Genomic DNA, 11,904 nt, shown 5'->3' on the forward strand with positions numbered 1-11,904 from the left:
CTCCCTGAACTTTTAAAGAAAGATATCACGAACCTCATCCGAGAGTTCTCCGATATTTTCTCCTGGGACCCCAAGGACATGCCTGGGATCCCGGAGGTCATCGCTCGACATTCACTACATATCCGCAAAAGCATCAAACCAGTAAGACAGAAACACCGAACATTCTCTGCCGAGAAAAGAGCAGTCATCGACCAAGAGATTGACAAGTTACTCGAAGCCGATATCATTGAACCTGGTACAATTCCCTACATGGATCTCGAATGTGGTCTTGGCCAAGAAAAATAATGGAAAGTGGAGGATGTGCATCGATTACTCGGATGTGAATAGGGCTTGCCCCAAAGATTTTTACCCTCTGCCGAACATCGACCAACTCATTGATGCGACAACGAGAAATGAACTCTTGTCTTCAGGGTACAATCAGATTAAGATGAACTCCCAAGATTGGCAGCAAATTGCATTCATCACGCACAGAGGGGTCTTTCGATACCGAATAATGCCTTTCGATGTAATTAATGCGGGGCCCACATTTCAACAAATAATGGATAAGATATTTGCCTCACAGATCGGGAGAAATATGCTAATCTACATCGACGACATGATTACAAAATCGAAGGTTTCCTCTGATCATGTGTCCGGCATTCGTGAAACATTCGAGAATGTGAGAAATAATAATATGCGGCTAAACCCTGCCAAGTGCTCGTTCGGTCTCACCGCGGGTAAATTCCTTGGATTTTTGGTCACCCAAAGAGGTATTGAAGCAGATCCATCACAGAAAAAAGCAATCTTGGAAATGGAGAAACTAAGATCCGTTAAGGACTTGCAAAAACTGACTGGATGTATCGCCGCACTTCGAAGGTTTATTCCCCAGTCATCAAAAAGATGCATCCCATTTTTCTGAACAATGAAGAAAGCTTCCAAATTCTCGCATTTTGAATGGAACGATGATTGTGAAAAGAGTTTCTCTGAGTTAAAAATATTCTTAACAAATCCACCCATCCTCACTCGGCCTATACCAGGCGATTCATTGCGTGTGTACCTCTCAGCTTCCGATGAAACCGTCGCGGCATTCTTAGTTCGGTTTGGCAAAGGAAAAGAAGTCCTGGTGTACTACATTAGCCACTCACTACGAGATGCGGAAACAAGATATCCATAGGTCGAGAAGCTAGTCTACGCCCTAGTCGTCGCCAGCCGAAAATTGTGATACTACTTCCAAGCGAGGGAAATTCATGTGCTCACGAATCAACCTCTTAAGAGAATCCTGCATAAACCCGACATGACGGGCAGACTCGCTGCTTGGACCATCGAGCTGAGCCTATTTTACATCGAATATAAACCTCGAACTGCGATCAAAACTCAAGTTCTCTCAGATTTTGTTGCTGAATGGCAATACAAAGCCAAAGGGCACAAATCCGACGAAGACCAGTTAAGGCCATGGCTACTGTTTATGGACGGATCTTCGATCGCCGACTCAGGAGGAGCAGGAATAATCTTAATCAGCCTGGAAGGATTCAAGATCCATCAAACCCTCAAATTCAAATTCCCAGCTACAAACAACGTAGCCGAATACGAGGCACTGATCGCAGGCTTGAAGCTGGCAGCGGATCTCGAGGCTGAAATCATTGATATATTCAGAGATTCTCAACCGGTTTCCCAACAAATAAGCGGAGAGTTCAAAGCACATAATGAGAGAATGGCTCAATACCTTGCACGGACACAAGAGCTACTTAAAAAATTCCCTTCATGGAAACTCTCGAATGTTGATAGAGAGGAAAATCAGTGGCAGGCTCCCTTTCCAAGTTAGCATCCTCTAATCTACCTGTTAATCTTAACCCAATATATGTCGATGTCCTAACGTCTCCAGCCATCGATGAACTATTCATTAATCAGATTCAGAATAGCTTTGACTGACAAAAACCATTCCTCGACTATATCCTCGAGAACAAACTCCCCGAGTAAAAGAATGAAGCCCGTCCAATCATGTTTAAGGCAAGAAACTATTGTGTTATTGGCTCATCGTTGTATCATCGCGCATTATCTGAACCGCTGCTCCGCTGCTTGAGCTCGGAGGAAGCCCATTAAGCGATGATCGAGGTACACACTGGAATCTGCGGTGAACACCTCGGAGGAAAGAATCTGGCTCTTAAAATCAGCAGACAGGGACTATACTGGCCCACAATCCGCAAAGATTGTAAGGAATAGGTTAGAAAGTGTCAAGCATATCAGCTACATGGGAATGTAAGCCATCGACCCACGATTGAGCTCAACTCGATACTCGCTCCATGCCCCTTTTTTCCAGTGGGGGATAGATATTGTAGGGCCCTTTCCAAAATCCAAAAACCAGCGCCAATACATAGTGGCCGTGGTGGATTACGCAACCAAGTGGGTCGAAGCGAAGCCCCTTTCTAAGATCAGAGAGAAAGAGATGATTGAGTTCTTCATGGAGTATGTTATATTTCGGTTTGGAATCCCAAGGATTTTAGTTTTCGATAATGGCACACAATTTGTGGGAGCTCAGTTTGAGAGAGCTCTAGAGGAACTAAAAATCCAATACATCAAGGCCTCAGTTACATACCTACAGGCCATGGGCTCGCAGAAGTAACGAATAGAACCATTCTACAAAGCCTAAAGAAAAGAATTGAAGAAACCCCCCGTTGCTGGGTTGATGAACTCCCGAACGTGTTATGGTCCTACAGGATGACACCTCGAAGTGCAACAGGTGAAACTCCATTCTGCCTCCATATGGCGTCGATGTCGTCCTACCCGTCGAAGTAAGCCTAATCTCCCCACGGGTCGAGATATTCGATTCTTCACTCACTCTCGAGGGCATTCGCTTTCATAATGACTTACTCGAGGAAACAAGAGAAGAGTCTCGGCTCCGGATGATCGCATAGCAGGAAAAGACTGCAAAATACTTCAACTGAAAAGTCAAAGCCAAGAGCCTTAAGGTCGATGACCTCGTGCTTCGAGACTCTGCTGCATCACAGCCAACAGTATCAGGAAAGCTCAAACCCACATGGGAAGGCCCGTATCGAGTGTCGAAGGTGGTTAGCGCGGGGACTTACGAGCTCGCACATCTCGATGGTCAGCCAATTAAAAAATTCTTGGAACGACATCCATCTCAAAAAATTTTATCAGTAATCTGTTTCTGTCTAAAATGTTCGAATCTTTTTAAGACAATGATCAACCCTCGATGCAATGAGGGCCATTATGAGACCTCCATCGAGGGATCTTTTAATTTATGACAAATTCAATACTTTAAAACATTTCCTGTTTTTCCAAACATACTAGTCACGGTAACCAAACAATTGTTATATTTCAGTTAAAATTTAAACGGGTTACCCATCCAAGTAAAAGCTCAACTACTATGACAAACTCAGTAACGTGGCAATGATCAAATAGATAAAACTATTGCAACATTCGCGTAACAGAGTAACACATTTTTACGAGGATTTTATAAACACAAATCTCTGATATATCAAAGACGAATATACTAAAACGGTAACCAAACCAAAACAAATAAAAAAACAGAGAAAATGATAGAATGAAAAGAAAAGAAACACAAAGTATAATCAGAAACCCTAGCTCCCCGACCAATATTTAGCTGATTGTAAAATAAAAAGCCAAAACACTTAAGACAATTCTTAAGTACTAACAGGACATGTATTCCAACATGTTACAAAAAGTAACAATTTCACACACACGTTTCCCAAACATTATCATTTTTCAACACAATTAAAAGATAAGTGTTTAAAAGAACAGATATATATTAGAAATGATAAACGTCGGGAGAAATCACCTACCACGGTAAAACATAAGATCCGAAAGAGGATAATAAAAACATAATCCAGAAAATAAGCACCAATAACCACCTAGTTCAAGTAGCATTGAAACAAGTTCAATTCGCCAATGAAATAAAAATTACAAATATCATGGGACATTCCCCACCTTCAGAAAACTCCACCATCGTCTTGTTCACCATCATTCGGGTTCTCCACCTGCAAGGTCGCAAAATCTCGAATGTAGTCTTGAAAAGAATGACCCTCGATATTGAAGCCGGTGTTGGCAAACCGCTGAAAGCAGCAACCATAACCATTCCCGAGAGCCGACGCAATATCTTCTACGCTCTTTTTAACATCTGCCTTCAACTTCACAATCTCATCAATGGTAGCTTTGTAAGAGCCGTTGATCCCCTCTAGCTGATGACCAAAACCTTCGCATTCGACCTTCGATGCGTCTCTATCCTTCTCCGCATCTCGAAGCTTATTCTCGAGCTCTTCAACTTTCTCAGCCAAAGTCTTCTCAGAAGATTCAAACTCTTCGACATGCTTAAACAACACGGCATTATTGTTAAAAAAATCACCTGTGCGCCTATCGGCCTCGGTGAAACTCACCTTCAACCTCTTCCTCTCCTCTTTCAACGCCGATACCTCAGATTCCAGCTTAACCTGAACCTCCTTTCCAGCATCCTCCTTGTAATCCTCCAGCACATGCATAAAATCAGCAAGGAACTATATAAACACGCAAAAAGAAGGCCATTAATAACAATATATTTGGACCATCAAAGGATAAATAAATAAATAAACAACAAAAATAACAACAACAACAACAAAATAGCAAAAAGGAAAGTACAAGAAGATATTTTACCCGACCCATTCGTCCCTTACATCGATCCACGAGCTCATCCCTCCGTCTCCCCTCGTAAGCCACTGCATCATGAGGCAATTTAAAAATCTTGAAAGCACGAAGTGGAAATGTCGAACCACCCGTCCAACGCTCAGAGGGCTGAATCTTGACGCGAACCAGCTCCCTCCGAGCCCGGGGGTCGACGGTGTTAGACATAAGAACCATGTTCCTAACAAGTGTAACAGTTTTATTCACTCCAGCGAGAGCCGCTTCAGTTTCACCAGCATTACTTTTCTCCACTTCACCACAATGACGCTTGGATGTTCGACCGAAGGAGCAACATCGGCAACCACTTGCCCAGCATCCTCCACAACCTTCTCACCGCGATCATCCAGAAGCTCAATGGAAACCGGATAATTTTGCTTCGACGGGCCGACCCTGCCAGCGTCAAGGGCACCTCCCGATGCCCTTTTCACTAATAGAAGCATTGCCTTATCCATCTCCCCACAAACCCCTCTATTCAGAATGTTCTTAAGCGAAGTCTCGGCTACTGCAAAAAAAAAACAAGGGAATTAGTCAACTTATATAAAAACTTAAAAACAATGAGCAAAGTGGAATTTTAAAAAAAATCAATCAGAAAACAGGACACGACAGTCAAAATAGATCAACATCCGCCTCTCTTACAATCGTGCATCTCCAAGAAGTGCTGATCTTTCAACTATAAGTGAGTGTATATAGATCTATCCCCATGAAACTCATCAAGATACTACATGTCATACTTATCCAAACCATTTAAATAATCAATGATATCCTGACTGATCTTCCTACAAGGCATCACAAATTCCAAGTCCGGACCCCCGATGTACAACCACTTAGCACGATAAACGGAGTTCGACGACCGACAACTCACTATCTTCATCCTCTTAAGCCGAGTATCAAAATAGACTTAGTCCTCATGATATCGGACCCCGTATATCGAGGAAAACAACTTAATAGATGGAATTTTATCCCTATCACAATACAAAGCTATAAAACCACTGACTTAGCCACATAATTAGGGGCCAACTGACCAACCCCACAATGTATCGCCTCATACATCGCCAAAAAAACGGATGCATTGAAAACCTTAGTCCAAAGTGAAACACCAGCATCGGAATACCATGCATACCATACTCCGGCATCATCCAGACACGCTCTTCAGCTGCCGAAACCCGATACCTATACTCATTTGCTAAATAGACATATGCCTTTAACTTTCTCAACGGAACTTCCTTGTTTATATAGTGACTAAGGTAATTGAGACTCGACTTATCTAAAAATTCCTCCCGGCCAAGACGATAATTGTTCTCTACAACACGACTCCTAAAGGTCAGGGTTCGAGGACTCATCGGGGTAGAAGCTTGTCCCTCGACTGGAACACCCTCCAACAGCTCGTCCTCATCCAAAAAATCGAAGGAGTGACATTGTTCAAGATCGGGTTGAAATCCTATAAAGATTCTTGGTCTCCCTAATCGAGAAGCCTTTTATCGGGGTTTCGATTGGACACAGTTCTAATAGAAGAGGAAGAACTAGCTACATCCACATCCATGATTGTTTATAAAAAGAAGAATTTTTTACCACAACAACCAAGAAGAATAAAAGGAAAAACGGATTGAAAAGCTTAAGACTTAACATGAAAAAGAGAAAGACTTACAGAGATAAGGAGGAAGTGGAATGGCAGCAAGAATCCAGGCCAGCGGCGGTTATGTAATAAACTTCAGGGAAGTCGAACGGTTGCACACTCTCCCAATAACAAAATATCTCTTAAAAAGAAATTAGTATATATGTGAAGAATATATATATATATATATATATATATGTGTGTGTGTGTGTTTTCAACGCGGGGGGGGGGGGGGGGGAAGAGAGAATAATAACACACCTACACTAAATTCGTCTATCTCATTTTTTTATTTTTTATTCGAAATTTTTCTCAATCTTTTATATTTACCCCTGAATACATATTTATTTATTTAGTTATTTCCCTTTGTTCTCAGTTCTTGTAGTGTCCCCGTATTACTGTACCTAATTTTTTAATTTCAGGGTTCAAAGCACCCAAGACCAAATCTAAAGATATTACTCAAATTAGAGGGGGGACAAATGTTGGATCTTAGATTAAAGACTGGAATAAAGAGTAAGGGCCCAAGAAGACTTAGAGGAATAATTATGTAATATTTGATAGAGGCCCAAGAAGCCCATTTGTAATAGATAGCCCATTTCGGACTCCCTATATATATAAAGGAACAACCTCATTTTAAGGGGTTGACTAATTGAATAAAGAAAAGATCTCCTTAAAGATTAGTCTTAAATATTAAATAATATTCGAGGCTTATCATACCCATTGTAGGCTACCACCACCTTGCTAAAATAAGTGTTTTTCTGGTTTCATTGGAAATCATTTTATATAGAAATTTGTATCTTTTGCTGAAGTTGTAGTTATTACTGACATTACTTGAATTTAAGCATTCCATGCTATAATTTTAGAAATAAAAATTCATTTAATTTATTATTTGTTTATTAGTAATTTTAAATTAATTTTAGAGTAAATTACATGAGTATGGCTGAGTGTTACACATATTTTTAAAATATTGGCCGAATTTTTAAATTCACTAACACGGTGGATGTTAGGTGGCTGAACTTTCTTTACGCGTTTCAAAAATGTTCCTACCACTAAGTTTACACCGATAATTCAATTAAAAAAGGTAAAATGAAGGGGTATAAAGATAAAAAATCTAGTACCATCCCTAACAGCACCCCCATCCCCAACTTCAACACCCAATTCCCAAACTCCATTCATAAACTCACTATATATTTATCAAAAATTCAATTTATCTATCATAAATTCAAATATACTAATTGCATACATAACTAAATCATGAACAACAACAATAACAATCATACAGACTATACATACAATGGATTAGATCGGAAATTTGGATATTTGTGGTGTTTATGTTGACTGGAGAATTGGTGAGTCTCTGTGTAGGCCACCACCAGCCGCGGCAGTGGTGGTTATTGATCGGAGACGGAGAGGGGGAGATATTGATGTGGTTGTGTTCGTGTTATGCGCGTTTCGTGTGTGTTGATAGAGAAAAATAGGTATTTTATTGTTCTCTTTGCGCATGACGTTAAGATTTGTGTGAGCCTCTTCGCCCCTCTTTCAATAAGCCAGACTGTGTAATTTAATGATGTAATTTGCAGCTAAGGGAGACCCTGTTGTATCCCCTCCAATCACAATGTATTCAGTGTGGTCATCTTTAGGTAAGAATGTAGTTGCATCTTCTAAAAATAAATAATTACTAATAAATAAGTATATGAAGGAGATGGATTGGGATGAATTTTCTGACAATTAATTAATAATTTATTGGGTGAATATTAGTGAACTACCCAAATTATTCCCGATAAATTAACGGTGTTAGAACATATTTGACGGCATACATGTTTTTGAATGACGATTCAGTGAATTTAAAATTTTGTTCAATATTTTAAAAATATGTGTAAAACTCGGTCACAGCCCTGTAATTTACTCTTAATTTTACAAAAGTATCCCAGCCTATTACTAGGTTCCGCATTCACCGGAAAAGGCATATATGCATTTCTCGAATTGGTATTAGGCTGTTAGTAGCAACTAATTTCATAAATCTCATTATTGCCATCCATCTACTAGCAAAAATCAGATTTTTCCTATCAATAATTTTAAATTTAATTTTACAAAAGGATAGCAGCCTGTGATGCACTGGTCAAAGATGAAAGACTCTTAAAAATATAATCATGAGGTTTCAAATATGTAGGATTTATTTGTATGAATATATAATTAAATCACTCTCAGATTGCTTTAAGCACTTTATCCAGACTATGATTTCGAATCAGATTATTAACTCATGCACTTTGCACTTCAGTCAGTCACAGATCCCAATAATATTTAGCACAGGGAGGACACAAACCTTGTGTTGAGGCATTTGGTGCTGACCAGTTTGATGCTGATCATCCAGAGGAGTGCAAAGCTACAAGCTCTTTCTTAAATTGGTGGTACTGTTGCGTTTCTGGTGCTACTACTTTCAATTGCTCTAGTTCTATACTTGCTTGGAACAATGACCTATCGATATAGTATCAATGCTGATCCTTTCATTAGAATTGGTCGTGTATTTTTTAAAGTAATTAAGAATTTCGAGATTTACCCCTTTGGAACATATCATTAACGAGGAATCTCGTTAACTCGTTTAAAATATGTTTCTAGTTAACTTTTCTTTTCTTCAGATTTCTTAACAAAGCTTTACTCATGTTTCGTATATACCACTATGTTTGCACAATCACCGACTTTTTTTATTAATCAAAGAGTGACTCTGAACATATCTAACGGGTCAGGTTTTGAAATATCACCTGCTGCTTTGTAATTTTTCTATCATCCGTGACCATTATTCCCATCTATGACCTTGTCTTTGTTCTTTTTGCACGAGCTATACCCGGGAAACCTCTCTGGCATAAAAATGCTTGAAAGATTTGGGGTTAGTATAGTTTTTCCATTATTTCTATGGTTGTTACAGCTATGATCGAAATGAAACAACTCCGAATTACTAGAGACTATGGACTCGTTGATAAACAAGATGTTCCTGTTCCAATGGTCATCTGGTGGCTGGTCTCACAGTATGTAATATTTGGAATTGATGATGTTTTCACAATGGTTGGTCTGCAAGAATTTTTTTATGATCAAGTTCCAAGTGAACTGAAAAGTATAGGCCTTGCTCTCTACCTCAGTGTCTTTGGCGTCGGGAGCTTCCTCAGCAGCATTCTCATTTCTACTATCGAGAAAGTAACTAGTTCTGATGGTCAATATAATTAGTTCTCAGATAACTTAAATCGAGGACATCTGGATTACCTTTATTGGTTCCTGGGGGGCCTTAGTACAATGTCAGTTGTAGTGTACTTTTATTTTGCAAGGTTGTATGTGTACAAACGATGGCGCAAACTGTCTGATATACAAATTGGTTCTGCTGAAGCATACCAATATATTAATACAAGTAAAAGTCTGAGTCTACTCACCAATCTCATAAAAATTGGTATCCGTTAAAAAAACATTTCAGTCATAATGTTTTAGAAAGATTTTTTTAATTTTTAACAGACGTCAATTTTAGTGAGATTGGTGAGTCGACTGAGACAAGTTTTAGTTGAGGGTGAATATTAAACTTTTAGTTGTATTACGTCGTTACTTTGATAATTAACTCCTAAAACTATTAGAGTAACTTGAGTTTGACTAAAAATATTGAGTCAAATTTAGGTATTGTACGCAAATAATTTAATTTGTTTAGACAACCGTAGCCAATAGCAGCCAAATCCAAGTATATAGCATTTCATATATGCAAAATACGCAATGATGATTTATGCAGATACACAGTTTTTCTTTTTTTGGTTCAATTCTATTTTGTTGATAATAAAAAATGACCGTTAGTGTAAGTAAAAATGTAAGGGTTTAAGTTCTTTGGGGGTACGGAAGAATAATGAATCATTAAATTATAGCAGATCATTCAAATTGAACGGGTTTTCTAATGTGTACCCAAGTGCACACAATAAGCACTGACTCCCATAAGTTTGGTACATTTTGATTGGTCCTCTAATCATAAATATTGATGGACCCCTGTATTTACAACAACTCCACCAATCAAAATGCACCAAACTCATGAGAGTTAGTACTTTTAGGGCATCCCTGGACACACATTAGAAAGACCGTAAATTGAATTCATATAATTTTGAAACCCATGAACCAACTGATTTTGAAGACTCATGAAGAGGGTCCTCTCGTGTCATTATGTTTTTACACCTGTATCAGTATCTTTTGCCATTTAATTTTTGGGTAGAGCTTGATTTTGTTTGATATTTGAAAGAATTGATATAAATGATCAAAATATGTATCAAGTTGAAAGTATTCATTGTGGTTATAGTTTCCTATTAGTGAAACGCAGATCAGATGATTTATAAAAAATTTCGGATTGTTATTTTGCTTTTCTTAACATCATCATCACGCGTGATTGTGATTTATTATGTTAATTATCAAAGTCACCATTTAATATAACTAAAAGACTCAAATTCACCACCCAACTAGAAACGGTTTCAATCGACTCAACAATCTCACTAAAATTATCATTCGTTAAAAATTTAACGGATCTTTCCAAAACGTTACGACGAAAACATTATTTTTTTAATGGATGTCATTTTTAGTGAGATAGGTGAGTATATTGAAACGAGTTTTAATTGAGTACCGAATTTGAGACTTTTAATTGTATTAAGTGGTGACTTTGATAATTGACCCATATTTTAAGTTACTATCATCGTGATAATATAACTAGCTCTATAACTCGTGCAATGCACGAGCATACTCTAGATCGTGCTAACTGAAAATATTTTCCCTGTAATTGTTACCGATGTATTTATGTTGTTACTTGATGGATGAATAATTTATTTGTTTATGCATATGTGTACGAGTGATTGGGGTATGTTTGCAATGGTGCATTCGTAGGAAGTAATAAATTATATTAGTTTACATTTTTTGCTACTTTATAATTAAATGGTATTTGTAATTTGTTAATGCTTAGAAATTAAAATAAATAGAAGTGATTATGTGTGCCTGATGTATATCCTAACTCTAAATATAAAATAATTATTAATTTATTTTTTAATTATTTAATGTGCTTACGTGTTAGAAATGTGATTGATGAGTCATACTATATAGGCAATTGACATCAGTACTGTAAGTTTATTCACTGAATGAGTTAAGTTACTCATCGGCAGTGGGGAGTCTTATGTGTGCATTGCTTTGTACAATGCCAGATATTGCTCATGTTGTTGGAGTTGTGAGTAGATATTTGTCAAATTCTGGAAGAAAGCACTGGGAAGCAGTGAAATGGATTTTCAGATATCTTAAGGGCACTTTCGGGTTATGCTTGAAGTACGGAGACTGTGAACCGGTCTTGTAAGAATTTACAGATGCTGACATGGCAGGACATCCAGATGAGATAAAGTCCACATCAGGGATGCTTTTCACTTTTGCGGGGGGAGCTGTAGCATGGCAGTCCAAGTTGCAAAAGTGTATTACGTTGTCAACAACCGAGTCAGAGTATATTGTTGCTTGTGAAGCAGGCAATGAGCTGGTTTGGTTAAAGCGGTTTCTTCAAGAACTGGGTCTGAAAAAGGATAACTTTGAGTTATACTGTGACAGTCAGAGTGCTATTTCCTTGAGTAAGAATGCTACTT

General features: G+C 38.3%; 2 protein-coding genes across 2 annotated transcripts; one reads left to right on the forward strand and one right to left on the reverse strand.

Annotated features, from left to right (window-relative positions):
* The first annotated feature begins 1,273 nt into the window (after positions 1 to 1,273).
* LOC141719019 (uncharacterized) lies at positions 1,274 to 1,801 on the forward strand. The gene has a single exon (XM_074521396.1). It carries the CDS (start codon positions 1,274 to 1,276, stop codon positions 1,799 to 1,801), a length of 528 nt encoding a protein of 175 aa, XP_074377497.1.
* Positions 1,802 to 3,791: 1,990 nt separating this feature from the next.
* LOC141716908 (uncharacterized) lies at positions 3,792 to 6,438 on the reverse strand. The gene is made up of 3 exons (XM_074519069.1): positions 6,317 to 6,438; positions 4,645 to 5,173; positions 3,792 to 4,508 (listed from the first exon to the last, which is right to left on the reverse strand). Exons 2-3 carry the CDS (start codon positions 4,846 to 4,848, stop codon positions 3,948 to 3,950), a joined length of 765 nt encoding a protein of 254 aa, XP_074375170.1. The 5' UTR covers positions 4,849 to 5,173; positions 6,317 to 6,438; the 3' UTR covers positions 3,792 to 3,947.
* Positions 6,439 to 11,904: the final 5,466 nt, after the last annotated feature.

The sequence above is a fragment of the Apium graveolens genome, chromosome 4 (assembly GCF_009905375.1).
Source record: "Apium graveolens cultivar Ventura chromosome 4, ASM990537v1, whole genome shotgun sequence".
NCBI classification, from domain to species: Eukaryota; Viridiplantae; Streptophyta; class Magnoliopsida; order Apiales; family Apiaceae; genus Apium; species Apium graveolens.